This window comes from Oryzias latipes, chromosome 19, assembly GCF_053564925.1.
Source record: "Oryzias latipes strain Hd-rR chromosome 19, Olatipes_Hd-rR_3.1".
Lineage (NCBI taxonomy): Eukaryota > Metazoa > Chordata > Actinopteri > Beloniformes > Adrianichthyidae > Oryzias > Oryzias latipes.
This window is the reverse complement of record NC_136255.1, coordinates 22,196,829-22,211,529: the sequence shown is the minus strand read 5'-3', so window position 1 is coordinate 22,211,529 and position 14,701 is coordinate 22,196,829. Positions and strand designations below refer to the sequence as shown.

The 14,701-nt window shown below is 41.6% G+C and overlaps 1 protein-coding gene across 8 annotated transcripts in view; it reads left to right on the top strand.

Moving 5' to 3' along the window:
- The window catches only part of dnmbp (dynamin binding protein), a 39,292-nt gene extending 24,598 nt beyond the window's left edge, over positions 1 to 14,694 (top strand). For 2 of the 8 annotated variants that reach the window (XM_011487964.4, XM_011487967.4), the window contains 13 exons: positions 7,265 to 7,479; positions 7,568 to 7,667; positions 7,878 to 8,025; positions 8,776 to 8,793; positions 9,771 to 9,970; positions 10,051 to 10,181; positions 10,261 to 10,365; positions 11,098 to 11,226; positions 11,306 to 11,638; positions 11,891 to 12,082; positions 12,156 to 12,354; positions 13,177 to 13,829; positions 13,902 to 14,694. In XM_011487964.4, the coding sequence (XP_011486266.1) occupies positions 7,265 to 7,479; positions 7,568 to 7,667; positions 7,878 to 8,025; positions 8,776 to 8,793; positions 9,771 to 9,970; positions 10,051 to 10,181; positions 10,261 to 10,365; positions 11,098 to 11,226; positions 11,306 to 11,638; positions 11,891 to 12,082; positions 12,156 to 12,354; positions 13,177 to 13,829; positions 13,902 to 14,087 (2,609 nt within the window). In that variant the 3' untranslated portion in view covers positions 14,088 to 14,694. The remainder of the gene's footprint in view (positions 1 to 7,264; positions 7,480 to 7,567; positions 7,668 to 7,877; positions 8,026 to 8,775; positions 8,794 to 9,770; positions 9,971 to 10,050; positions 10,182 to 10,260; positions 10,366 to 11,097; positions 11,227 to 11,305; positions 11,639 to 11,890; positions 12,083 to 12,155; positions 12,355 to 13,176; positions 13,830 to 13,901) is intronic. The other 6 variants (XM_011487965.4, XM_078937257.1, XM_011487966.4 and 3 more) reach the window with 3 other exon arrangements.
- The last annotated feature ends 7 nt before the right edge of the window (positions 14,695 to 14,701 follow it).

Below are 14,701 nucleotides of genomic sequence, written 5' to 3'. Positions count from 1 at the left end.
CCCCCGCCACACATCCACCTCAGGAGTCTAATCCCTAGCGTCAGCATGGTGGGTGGATGGTGGGGGTCTGTCTGGTGCCAGGCGGCAGCCAGCACCGGACTGACTCCTTTACAGCAGCACAAGACTGAAACCTTATGTGTGTGAGTGGTAGATGGGCTTATATGAGAACTGACGGCATCTTTTAAAACACACACACACGCCGGCACGCTTGCCCGTGCAGCGACTTGTCATTTGTTAATCTTGTTAAACTGTTTCAGCTCCGTCAGGGGTTTGCTCCCACGAAGACCGCAGAGCTTAAAACTTTACACCATCTTGATGCATAAGGCTTGCATTGTAACCCAGTCATGAGACAGACAGAGGTTTCTGTTTTTATGAGCTGGTGTAATAAAACTCGGATTGAATCAACTGAGGTACCTTTGCTGGTGTCCTTTGCTTCACCGGCAATGTTTGACCACCTGGCTGCTTCTAATGTGTCGTCATCCATTTGTGATCTTGCTGCGTATGCTGTGTTATTTTCTGTAATCCTCAAGCCTTATTCTCCTGCTGGTAGGGTGCAGGACGGAGGATCTAAGGCCAGAAACCTTTTGATGAAATCTCACTACGTCTGACGATGGTGTACTCCAAAAGCACCTTATCTCAGATTTGGAAATCATACAAGTTAGTCATCATGAAACAACAAGGCTTATAAACGTCAGCATGAGTCACTCAGGATTGTTATTTCTTTATCTTCTTGCCTTCTTAAAGATTTCTTCTTCAACTTATAACATTTAAGTCTTTTAAATCCTTAATATTATTGATAGAAGCAATTTCCATGCATAGAACAAGAAGTTTCGATTGTTCTTGGTCTTTCACAGCATGTTTACAATATTTTTGTTTTAGATGTTTACAACATCATAGCTAATTGAGACTTTTAAAATTGTCCTTGTAATGAATTTGAAGGTGCTTTCATCGTTATACTTTTGATGTGTACAATGTTCCCTCCTTTTATCGCGGTTCGCCTTTCGCGGTCTTGCTGGTTCTTGGACTTTTTGTCTTTTTGCAGCACTCTGTGTTTTGCATGCTGTCTACAGGATTTAGTTTTCTGTGAAAGTTTCAACTTTGAGAGTTTTAACTTTGAGAGTTAAGTGTGTAGTGATGAGTTTTACAGCCTATAACATCTGTAATCTTACTTATTTATAAAATGTAACCTCCACGGGAAATCAGGGAACACTGTATTTCAAACAAGTCCAAAACAGAAACATTAGTTGTATTTTTGTGCAACAGCTAGATTCAAATCTTCAAAGTAAAGTTACACTACCCATATCTACCCTATCCATTCCAGTAAGATCACCACTGATGTTAAATGTGAATTCTTATGTAGAACTGTGAGAATATTCCCCCTTTATGATCAGTCTAAAATTATGAACATTTAGTCTTTATAAATAGTTGTAGACAAGGTTAAAAATGGAGACTAATAAAAACAGAAAACACTTTTAGGGTTTAACGTTAGTAATGTTAGTAAGCTAAAATAATGAAGATTGTGTTTTTAATGTTCTTGTGGAACTTTTCTGATGATGGAGGACATACATAAAGAACATTAAGCTCAAAATTGCATTTCTGAGTATTTCTTTATTGAAATCATTGTGAATCAGGAAAAATGCGATTGGAAAAAGCTTGTAGTATGTTGGGCGGGCCACAGACTTCCTGCTCTGCTCCATTCTGATGCACCCACTTGTAGACTACTTATAGATCCATGTACGTCTTCCTCATTTGAGCTGGAATTCGGCTCAAAACTGTATATATAAATAATGCTCGTGTTTTGTGTTGCACCAGTAATGTTAGGTTGGGGGTGTGAGGGGCTACAAGCTGGTTTTTGAGTTCTACACAGAGGGATTCTTTCATGTCAGAAAGGTTAGTGCACAGTGCACTATAGTTGACCATCCCAGCTGGAGACCAACACATTGAGGTTGATTGTTTCTGCGTTCATATGTCCATCATTGGACAGTTTAGCTGTAAATCTGAGCAGGTCACAATCCTATTTTCCAAACTGAAAAATCCGTTTTTTCAGGTTCCGTGGAGATCTAAACGGGGCAAAAACAAAATCAGTTACATTAGTTTTTTCTATGGAAACGACAAACCTGATGGGATCAAAAGAGGAGATCACAATCAAGTGTAGCTAAACTTTTCCGTTTTGTGACACTCATGCAAACTGTGGGAAAACCTGTTGAGGCTCCAAGCAAGACATTTGTCCCTACATGTTTTGTTTGCGCTATCAAACATGATTGTGCATGCATATCATATTTTCCCACAGATAGAACATAGGGGTGTGTAGTTTTTATTTTATTTTTTAGTAAAAGGTGCATTCAGAGGACTTTTTTGCCATCTTTTTAATACAACTGTGTGGCCCCCTCAGCGATCTTTATTCTCATTTTCGACACATCTAAAGATCGTTCGGTTCACTTAGCTCAACCATTCTTCCAAAAACTCTCCCTGCACGCATGGAGAAGCGATGGTCTCTCCAAGTAATCACAGTGTTTGTCAGCTAGAGGAGCTAGGTTGAGAAATCAGGGAAAGAAAAGAACTTTGAGTGATGGTTTCAGCAGGCGTCAATTACACTGCAGCTTTGAGAACCCTTTAGAAGCCGCTTAGGGTTTTACATGGCCTGCCTTTTATTTGAAGTGGTCGGAAAGAAATGCTGTAATTATCATGACCACCAGATTGCTGTGAGTTGGCCAGTAGCAGGAATGTGACCTTCTGACTTTTAACCCTGAAAAAAGATAAACAGGATGGGATGTCACTAAATAAACTTCCCTCCTTTTTCTCCTGTTTGTGTGCGAACTTCCACTAAAATCCAGACTGAAGCGGTTCTCAAGTAAAATATCTCAAGGAACCGTTTAATGTTTACACCGACTACTTGCTTTGACCAATCAGTGAGTGGAAAACCATGCCAATTTTTTTTCTAAATGTGTTTATGTGATGCCCTGCAGGTTCTTAGGTAACCAGTTTGTCTGATCTTGGTTTTTCATAGCCTGTTCTCTTGTCAGAAGGCTTTCTAAAACAGCGTCATGTCCCCGCTGAGTTGCTTGTGTGAACTTTTTTTTTTTCCGAAGCCGCTCCCCGCTTCACAAAACTTGATATGAGGAGGGGCCCCTGCTATTCTTGTTGCTACGGTAACTGTGCACTCCTCCATGAACTTTGGAACAGAACACAGAAGTGATTGTGCTTGACCTCAGGGAGCTGTGTGCGGGCGCAAACTTTTTATGTTCGCACTCGTCACAACCTGAATGTGGGGCATAAACGGCAATCGGCGGCAAGAAATAAACATCTACAAAGTTCTTTTTAGCGGCACTGGATTGTGGTTCAAGTCAAAAAGCAGAGATAAGAAATGTTGCAATGTGTAGTTTGGTAAGGAGAGCTGAATCCGAAGTCACAGTTCTGAGAAAATGTAGGCCGTCAATCCAGCATCAACAACAGGTGTAAACAGGTGTTTCATTAAACTCCACCCATCTTACTCAACAGAAATTCCAGCAAATGCCAAACTCAAGTTATTTACTTACAAATGAACCCATAAGAACCCATTTTACCCTAAAATGAGAATTATACCACACCAAGTTGACCACAGAACACACTCAGATTGTTCTTTACATACTGATGTCACTATGGGTTCTTTTTTTTTTAAATATAAAGACATGGGATGACCCCACCTTGGACTCCAACAAGTATAAAAAGTTCCTTTTGCTTGGAGAATGACAAGGCCGTCAGTAAGGACACTGCTCCAGGAGTCCAGCTCCGGGTTTTAGCGTCTGTCAGAGGGATCATCCTCCCTGGTGTGTGCATGGGAGTGTGTAATGGTGGTGGGTTCCCATCCATTCACATGGAAATAGAAGCTTTGGAATTGGGTTTTGGAAGCAGAGTTCACTGCAAGCCACAAGGCTGTGGACCTGGGATTGACAATGGCTTATGTTTAATTGGGCAGTGTTGCTTGGTGCATGTGGAGGGGCGTGTGCTCACTTTTGAAGTGGTTTTGAAGACGGTTGCAAGCAGCAGGTGGGTGAAACCTCCTTTTTTTTAGTGTTTCTAGTAGAGATCAGTGCGAATCAGAGCGTAATGAAGTTGTAATCAGCTTTTAAGACCGCTTTAACTTAATTGGATAATATCAGGAAATACCTGTGGAACAACACCAACAACTTTTCTTTAATCGCTTTACATTTTGAAGTCAAAATGTGAAATTTAATCTTTGCTTTTTAAATAAAAATTACAAACAGAAGCAAACAAAACAAAACCCTGCTTGTCCTCCGGTAACTCGTCATTTGTCAGTCATGCAGACGGGCTGCTTTTCGTCTCATCTGAATGAGTCGTACTCGTTTCTCAGTTCTGATTTTGATCATGCGAGTCATTCTGGGCGTGAGAGGATCAATGACGGTGTTGGAAGGTTGTTTCCTGTCTCACAACACTTTAGTTTCTTTAAATATGCTACACTCCCTGCTGTGACGACTAAAGAATTCAGTAGTAAATCACTCTGTGAAGCGTGGAAAGGGTTTAGAATTTTAGTACAGAATTTGATTTTTTTAAATTAAAATTTAAAGTACTAATAATTCTATTTATGGACTAAAAATCCTTATTATAGTTCATATCCCATCTTGATTTTCTGTCAACTCAGTCTTTATCAATTTTAGGGAAATCAATACACACAACATTTTTGTCAGAAACATTAAAGAAAATGTAGTATGTGGTGCAAATTTGTCTGCCAGTGTAAATGAACTATAAGCTATGGATGTATAAATTTTTTCTCATGAAGAAATGTAAATGTAATCTGATTCCTACATACTAGTTCCAGGTCGTCCTGAACGAGTATCTTTGTGTTTGATTCAAGCGTTTAATCCAAAAGTTTGCAACTTGACATTTGTTGTTTTTAGTTAAGCTATCCTGTTTCATGTGCTAAAATATAATTATGAATGTATCAAATGAAATTTAGCTTTTACTGTATGTGAATACCACATAACCAAAATGACCAAACATAGACTCCCCGGAAGTTTTGAAAGTAATGCCCTTATTATATGAAAATTTGTTGGAAAATGGTATTAAGTCATTTGATCTCAAAACTCCATAATCTCTGCTTCCATGTTAACTATGGGATGTTAATTGCAGCTAAATCTGTGTGTCATGTAAATGAGAAGAGGAAAACAAAGTGGGGTCCCACAGAAATGGGTCATAACCTGGTCACAGGGCTTCACAGGTTGATAAAAATGTCTGCATAGTCGAGGCTGTGAAGTGGAGCGTGTGATGCGTTTGTTTGACCAGATCAAATGTGGGAAAAAGAACCCAGTGTTTCCAATTAAACCCCGAGCCCTTTTGTTTTTACTCCGCGGCATTGTGTTGTGCCGCCGTGTGACTTCTAAAAGCCCCATTAGCGAGCCTCTCCTTCACGAGCGAGGAAATGCCACCGTGCTGGCGGAGAGGCGGTGACGGCTGCGGCGGCAGATATGGTTCAAGAGATGAGAAAAGCTCCTTGAGTTGAACTTTAGCCAACTCACGTGGGCACAGATGAGGTCAGGGGGGGACAGAGACAACAGCAGGGTGATTCTTGCATAACAAATCTTAATTCAAAGCTATTTCTGCTTTTTTTTGAAAAAATTGTGTGTAGTTTGTGCGTGTGCAGGTTGTAGTGGAACGGTGAATTTTTACTCTGGCTTTAATCCAGGTAAGCAGAGTTAACTGGGTTAGTCTCCGACAGCATCTGTTCAAGGAGAAGGAGTGACGTCACCTTCATCCATCAACAGCATGCTGCACAGGCACGGTCCCGGCTTTAGACTCGTGCCCACAATAAAAGCTGTTATCTATAAACATAGAAGTTGGTTCAGAAGATCCTCTTGTTGACGGAGAGATGCTTCATGGACGGACTGTCCGATCAAAAAAGCCAGCAGTGAGGTGGAGGTGGAGTCCAGCTTTTTTATCCTGATGAAGAAAGTCTGATTGTATGCAGATGATGGTGTTCATTCTGATCAGGGCTCCATAATACAAAGTACCCCCCCCCCCCCCCCCCCCCACACACACACACACACACTCTGTCATGTAATTTACTTTAGGGTAATTTGGAAAAACTACTGGGGGAAAAAGATAAAAAGCTTTATTGATCGAGGACTTAACCATTTATTGAATGCTTTTTGGGGGGGAAAAATGTAACTGAGAAGAGTTGAAAGGCTTCTTAGAGAAGTAGTGAAACATTTTTTTTCGTTAAGGCTTTATTTTTACCTCCTGTTTTAAGGATGAATGAGAATGTACATAGAAATTACTGACTGTTCTGACCTTTCAATGTAAATTCACGTCAAAAGGACTTAACCCTGAGAAGTGACTGTAAAAAGAGTAATTCATTTCACTTTTCTCCATGGAGGAGCTTCTCAACTAGTTCCTTGTTTCTCTGCCCCCTGACTCTTTGTTCTCTTTTAAGACCCACATCAATCATCTTTTGATCCATTTTAAAAGCGTTCCCAGTGGTCTTTTACCTATGATTATGCAACCTGTGTTGTTTTCCTGGACATATTTTCTGCAGAGTAGCAGTAGTTCATTGGAAATCTGCTTGTTTGAACGGTGCAACTCCGCCCCTCTTCCTCTTTCCATTACGAAGAGCTTTGGATCAGTGAACTTGTGGCCCGCCTCGCATATTTTTTACGTCACAAATAAGCAGTTTTTTAATCTCCATTTATTTAGTCTGCTCCTGATTAGCAATGGTTTGAAAGCTTAAAAATGCAAATTGAAGGTTACTTTTCTTAATTACATCTTTCAAAATCAGAAAAATGCGACAATAATTTATCAATAACACCTTTTTTTTTAATCAGAGTGGATGGATCTTTAAAGTGTCCCATGGTCCCTGAGAATCTGTATGTCTGTAGCTGCAGTCACACACCATTGTACTGAGCACAAAGAACCGGAGTTCACTCCAGTTTCTGTCCCCATTCATAAAAAGCATTGATGCATTACCAGGCTTTCCCTTCAGTCCCTGGCCTCCCAAGAGATCTGCCTCCTGCAACTGATAGGAGAAGAGAAGGGTGTAGGGGGCGTTGGGTGGGTGGGCACGAGCATGTTTGGTTACAAACCGATGGAGATGTGGGATGGGAAGCGTTTTCTTTTGACTCTTCCTATTGTTTCCAATTTTAGGTTAATTAAAGAGCAGAAGGATGAATAAATGAGCCAAATGACGTACTCCTAAAACTATTCAGTCCACTGATGTCTTGGTTTGTCTCCAAGAGATGCTCTGCAATAAAACCTTCATTTCTTCTCTTTGCAGAGATGACGTTTCTGTCGTCTCAGCCCAAACCTTTGGATTCCACTCCGGCGTCGGACATGTCTTCCAGCTCCAACACCAGCTCGGACAATCCGGAGCAGAGGATGCTGGAGAAGAGGAACAAGGTGATCGAGGAGCTGCTGCAGACTGAGAAGGACTACATCAAAGACTTGAATATGTGTGTGGAGGAAATCATCGAGCCTCTGCAGGAGAAGCAGGTGAGAAATCTGGAAGCGCCAGATGATTTCAAATGTTCTGGTCTCTAAGCTCAAAAGATCCTTCATGTTTCCACATTTTCTGTTAAAGGTGAAGAACATGGACTTCAATGGACTTTTTGGAAACATTACCAGCGTGATTGAGTTGTCCCAACGCCTCTATGATGAACTGCAGGAGACAGACTCCATCGGTAACTTCTGCCGTTTTTGTTATACTTGTATTAAAAAAGGAAAACAAACATATCTTGGTTGTTTTTTTTTTTTTTTTAAAGCCATAAAAGAGTTAAATGAATTTTTTGCATTAATGATTAAAAATTAGATATTTTTAAATCTATTTGGTATTAGTAAAAGATAAACTTCTTACTTTTCTGTTTTTCCATTCAATTTTTCCTCTCTTTCAGGAAAAACATTTCTGGACTTTAGATCTCAGATGGAAGAGGTCTACAAGCTGTACTGCCAAAACCACGACGATGCTATTTCACTGCTGGAGAGCTACGAGAAGGATGAAGGCATCCAGCGCCACGTTCTGGAGTGTCTGGAGCGGCTGAGGTGAGTCGAAACAAAAAGGAGGTTTTCAGGTTTCTGTGTGTCCGCATAAAAACAAAGTGTTGGTAGAGCTTCTTTGTTAAAAAAACTTTAGCAAATCTTAAGCATTGTGTAAAAAGGTGTCAGAAAACTTTGTTTAAAAAAAACCATGAAGTTCAAGGATGTTTTGCACTAAATTCCAGCCCCTCGAACCCCGGCGGCGCTGTATCAGGGCTGCGTGCCCGCTCTCTGACTTTCTGTCGACCTCAGTAATGTAAAGCAGTTCAAGAATGTGCCCTACCTGGCTCACCCAGTCCGCTTTCAATCTGACTCATAGTCTTGCGCTGACACTGTTTTCCTTTAGCCGAAAAGGGTTTGAAAATAAACACAAAGTGGAAGGGAAAGGAAAGGCTGCTGCTCTGAGAACAAAAGAGGGACAGCAAAGAGCTCAGATCTAATCTCTTTGTCAACGTGAAGTTGACTTTTTTCTGTCATTTCTCAAGTTTTTCTTTAAATTTGTCCTCAGCGTATTAAACAATGAAACGGTCGTTAAAGTTGGCACCTTTCCTGAGTGTTTGTTTGCATAAAGGTTTACGGCCACTCTGGAGTCTTGTTGACGCTCTGTACTTTGTTTGACGAAAAAGAAAACTCCCAATTTAAAAAAAATACATACAGATTTATTTTTAAATCAAACACAAATAAAATGTTTGCTCAACAAAAGTTTCAGGTTTTCAGTGTAAATCTTGTTTTCTCTTTCCATCCCTCCTTCAACAGAGCCATTTACCGAAACTGGTAAGTTCCTGCAACAAGTGTGTCGGCATGATTTCCAGCATCATCCTGACCGCATGTGTGCTGCTCACTAACACTCCTTCATGTTGACCCGGGTGGATGTGTCTGCTTGTTGTACCTGAGCGTGTGCCCTCACTGTGGTGGTTTGGAGACCTTGGTGCTGACCCGACCCGGGCTCAGTAATATTCTGTGGCTAGCGTTTGCATGGACTCTTGTACTGTTGTGCAGAGAACTGAAGGCCTGTGCCCCCAGTTCTGCCCCTTCATGGACAATAAAAATAGTTGGTTGACTCTGGGGGAAAAATGCCACCTACTGGACAAAATGAGACATGCACTTGAAATCAGCTTTTGTGTAACTTTTTTTGGCAACGTGGCAAAACCCCCCCTTTTTTAACAAAAAGTCCAATATTTTATGACAAAACCTAAATTCTTAAAGTATATTGATGTAAATTTTTGTTATATCACATAATTAATTTTAATGTAATCCACAATGACATAACATTAAACATTTGACTGAGACAGCTTTTTTTCTTATTGGAGAATTCTTTTTCTTTTGTCTTAATTAAAGCTAAACATTATTTTATTCAAAATTTGATTAAGTGAAAAAGAGTTATTCTGTCTGAGCAGCGATTTCTGCTCGAAATTAGACCAATATACTTATGTAAAATGGTTTAATGCCTCAGTATCTCAATTTATGTAGAATAAAAAAATTGTCTTGTCGATGGCATTTAAACAAAGCAAATCTACGTCTCTGTGCCCCTCCTCCCCTGCTTTTTAAAGGCTTCTAAGCATCATCAGAATATATGAATATGTGATGATGTTTTTTTATCATTGGATTGCCCCATCCATATGATAATGTGTGAAATACCTTCATTACATGTTTTTCTTGTGACAGTGGCTTGTGGGTGATTTCCGCATCTCTAACATGGTTTCGGCTACATAAACCCCCTCCCATGACGTTTCTGATCCCTCCTCCTTTAGGGGCAAAGCAAACTACATCAACCTGGGCTCGTTCCTCATTAAGCCGGTGCAGCGGGTGATGCGGTACCCTCTGCTGCTGACCGAGCTCCTGGGGGCCACTCCAGAGAGCCACCATGACAGACTACAGCTCACTAAAGCTGTGCAGGTCGTCAAAGAGATCAACGTGAACATTAACGAGTACAAGCGCAGGAAGGATCTGGGTAAAAGTTTTGCTCCTGGCTTCTTATGTTGTACTGTGGTTATAAAAGTGTTGACAAAATGTATTTTTTTTTGTGCACAGTGATGAAATACAGAAAAGGGGATGAAGACACGTTCATCGACAAGATCTCCAAGCTGAGCATGCACTCCATTATTAAGAAATCCAACCGTGTCAGCAGCCACCTCAAGCAGCTCACAGGAATGGCACCTCAGGTAGGGATTAAAAAAAAAAGGTTTTGGACTTTGTGATTTTGGTTTGTTTTGCTCTAAAAACTCCTCATCTTTTTCCCAGTTTAAGGATGAAGTGTTTGATGAGGCTGAAAAGAAGTTCAGACTGCAGGAGAGACTGATCAAGACGTTTATCAGAGACATTTCCTTATATCTGCAGCATTTAAGGGTAAAGAAACTCTTTTCTTCTACAAAAAATGTGTGAAGTACAATCACAAAAGAGGAAAGATTGATTGATTGATTGATTTTATTTATTTAAGTGTCATGCACTAATGTGCCCAGCCCACACGGGCTTATGTGACACTGAAAGACAAAATACATGATACATAAAGAAACATGCCCATCACAAAAATCCAATAACCCTTTGCCTTTGACACAAAATTTGACAAACAAAATAGGGAAGAATATGAGAGAATAATGTTGTTATATAAAGTTATAAAGTCATAAAAAATTATGAGGAAAAACTATAATATTTTTTAAATTTGAGAATTACCAGAATAAAGTTAAAATTATCAGCAAGAATTTGTAAAATTATTTATTAAAAAAATACATTTACCAGTAAAAAGTCGTAGAATTATGATAAAAACTCTAAATTTTTATAAGGGTGAAGTAGTCAATTTATGTGAAACAGTTGTACAATTATGAAAAAAATGCAACAATTTACCAGAATAAAGTTGTTAAATGTTGAGGAAAAAGTCTAAATTTTAGGAGAATTTTAGTACTTTATTCTTGTAAAATTTTGAACTTTTTCTTATAATTTCATGACTTTATTCTCGTAACATGTCGACTTTTTCCTTACAATTTAATTACTTTAGTCTCATATGTTTGTCTATTTTTCTTCTTTTATTATAGCCCTGTGTTTTAGCGAGGGATTTTTATGCGGAAACGTTTTTCTTTGCAGGAATCTGCCTCGGTCAAAGTCTTGGCAGCCATCAGTTTCTGCGACATCTACAACGAGCGCAGTTTGATGGACCCCGAATGTTTTCAGAGAGCTCACCGCTGCATCAGCGACAGAAAGTTCACCCAGTTTGTGAGTCCTCATCTTTTTGCTTTCACACGACCAGCTTAAACAACAACCTCACCTCCACCTCTGCTGTTCTTCTGAGCAGAAGGAACGCACAGAAGCTCTGGTCATCAACCCGCTGACTCAGCTGCTCGCCATGTTTGCCGGGCCTTACAAACTCATCCAGAAACGCTTCGACAAGCTGCTGGACTACGACAACTGCAAGGAGCGAGCTGAGCGCCTGAAGGACCGCCGCGTCCAGGAGGAGCTGCGGGCGGCACGCAATAACTACGAGGCTCTGAACGCTCAGCTTCTAGACGAGCTGCCGAAGTTCCTCCAGACCGCAGAGGAGATGTTCCTAGGCTGCGTTACGGCCTTCGCTCAGGCCCAGAAAGACTTCATGAGGACGACGATGGAAGAACTGAAGCCGCTCCTGCAGGTATTATTAATCCACCAGACCGAGAAAATACGGTTAATCATCAAAAAAAATGATTGAAAATGAGGCAACAAAACTATAAAATGCTTGCCTAAACAATCGTTTAAACTTAAGAGACAGAAAAGTGCTCATCAAAGTACAAAAACTAACGCAAAATCTGAAAGAAGATGGGAAAACAAAAAGTTTAAGATATTTAAAAAAAACAAAATATCTAGGAAAATATTCATTTTTGCTTGTGTTCTTTTCTTGTTTCAGCAGTTTTCAAACAAAGGGGCAACGAGTGGAAACCTAATCGCACAGTTTCAGGAGGAGTACAACTGCGTCCTCCGACTGCTCCAAAGCTTCAGCTTCTGCCCCGAAAACCTGCCTCTCACCACGTCCACAAAAAAGCCAGTGGAGAAGAAAACTCTGGACAAACAGACCTCCAAAAAGCAGCTTCAAGGACCTGTGAGTTCCCAGGATTTCTTTATATTCGAATACTTTTCAAAAGTTTCTCCTCTGAACTGTCCATCTTCTTCAGCCTAACTGCAGCCTGCAGACAGATGAGCACCGGACGGCGCTGCTCGTGCGCTACGGCCCCGAGAACCTTTTCCAGGCTGAGAGGAACTTCAACGCCGCCCAGGATCTGGATATTTCCATACAGGAGGGGGATCTTGTGGGCGTGATCAAGCAGCAGGACCCCATGGGGAGCCAAAACCGCTGGTTGATTGATAACGGAGGTAAAATATTTCTTCTGAACTTCATGGAGAAAAGGAAAATGTCCTCTGTTCGTCCCGCAGCAGTCCTGGATGGCGTGGATCAGATTGTTTTTTGCAATTTTATTTGCCCAACTGTACGTTTGAGCGAAAATTTCACCCCCGCCACATAGTCAAAGTCACAGCAGGAAGTCAACATCAAAAATACAAATGGGACCACTGACTTACAACCTCAGCTGACATTTTGTTGACCTTTAACCCCAGTAATCGGTCTCCATCTTTAGTACCTTCTACAAATTGAGACTCCTCCAAGGGATTTGAATCTATCGCCTCCTAACCTCCTTGAGCATCTCTGGGAAGCTACTTGGGTAAAAATTGTTGGTTTTAAAGTTTGTCCTTTTTGAACAGCGTTCGTTCGCATTGTGAGCTCGCAAAAGTGGCGTTCCCCTGTTGCTCGAGAATATTGCGAAAATGTAACACATGAATCGATGGCTCAAGCTGAACAAAACGACATGACATACGGCTTCAACGTATTAGGAATGTGGGCGTGGTTAACCAAAAACCTTGGTTGCCAAGGAAATTCAAACATTTATTTTAGCCGATTCTTCTAAAAATTGCATTGATCTGTTCGTCACCCCCAGGTGACCAAAAAATAAAATGGTTGCTATGGAGTTGAGGCCAACAGAAAGCCTTCAATTTGTTTTTAATGAAAAGGAATGTTCAGCACTGACCAGGGTGGCAGAGGCAGCAGGGGAGAGTGAGGGGTGTGTAGCGCTGGGTAGCCAATGAGAGTGGCGGCCTATGGCTTTAATTCATTTTCTTTTTCTGCCTTTTTCTTTCTTGCAGTTACAAAGGGGTTTGTGTACAGCTCTTTTCTCAAACCCTACAACCCGCGCAGGAGCCACTCGGACGTGTCCATTGAGAGCCAGTCCTCCAATGAGTCCGGTTATGGCGGCTCCTCCCCCGTTTTCTCCCGCCAGAACAGCAGCAGCACCCTGACCTTTAACCAGGATACGGCCACCGTCAGCTTTTCCACCACCCAGCCCCAAAGCCAGTCGTCCCCACACCCGTCTCTGGACTCCGCCTCCTCTCGCAGGAGCCAGCCCCGGGACGCGCTCGATTCCGGCAGCCAGAGCAACTCCATGAGCTCCTCGCCCCAAATTCGCTCAGACCGCAGAGACCTTTCAGAGCAGAAACGCAGAAACTCTCCCAGCCGCAGAGACGCTGAGCCTCGGTACCGGAGCTCAGGCGGAAACAGAGACTCCTACGATACCAGCTACGGAAGTGGAAACAAGGATACATCCGACTTCTCCGAGACGGATTCGTATTCCTCTCAAAGAAACGGTCGCTCCCAGCGGTATGACCGTACAGAGAAAAGTTACAGCTCCACCCGGTGGAGAAATGCAGACAGACGGCAAAAGAAGCCTGGTTACACCAAAGAGGACTACATTGAGCCTAAGCCAGAACCAGAACCCAACGATGAACCAGACAGCCATCAAGTAAGACTCACAGCAGCAACCTGAACTCTGGTGTTTACGTTTAAAAAGTTAACCCTTTTTGTGTTCTTCCAGATTTATTACGCCCTCTACTCCTTCACCGCTCGCTGCCCCAACGAGCTGAGCATATCAGCCAATCAGCGTCTGCGGATTCTGGCGTTTCAGGACTTGAACGGCAACGCGGAATGGTGGCTCGGGGAGGCGGGAGGCCAGCAGGGATACGTGCCTTCCAACTACATCCGCAAATCAGAGTACACATGAGCCCACCACAGGAATGCAGCAACGATGGGACAAAACAAACTGCAACCTCTTTAGGAGTTTTGACAGGATGATATGCTCATATTTATATCTTTTCTTTAAAAAAATTCACATTATTTTTACATCCTCCCTTTCGCTACAACAAAACCCTGTGAATTGCCATAAAGTCTGAGCCTGAAGACAGTGGAAATCCTGACTTTTGTAAACTTTGGCCTTTCGGGAGATTGCAATAGAAATGTGAACGTTTTCAGTCCAGCATTCCTTGGATATGAGATGAAATGCAGTTCTGCTGGGACACAATCCAGGCTTGAAGCACTTACTGCAGGGCGGTGTGGCAGGAGTCTGCACAGCCCTCTGCAGCAGTTCAGAGTGTTGGATGAAGGAAATCAGGACAATTTTGTTCATAAAATATGGTTTACAAGCACTATTTTTTTTTTTAACCAAAAAAACTCTGTAAGCAACTAGAGGAGGTGGACAAACAGTGAAGAAAGTTTGTGTGGTTTACCTCCATCCTTTGTACATTAAGGACTACATAGTGCTGTATAATGAAATATGATCTTGCACCCTGATAGAGTGATCACTGTTTGAGTATTAAAATGAAGAAAATTGAGTTTTGT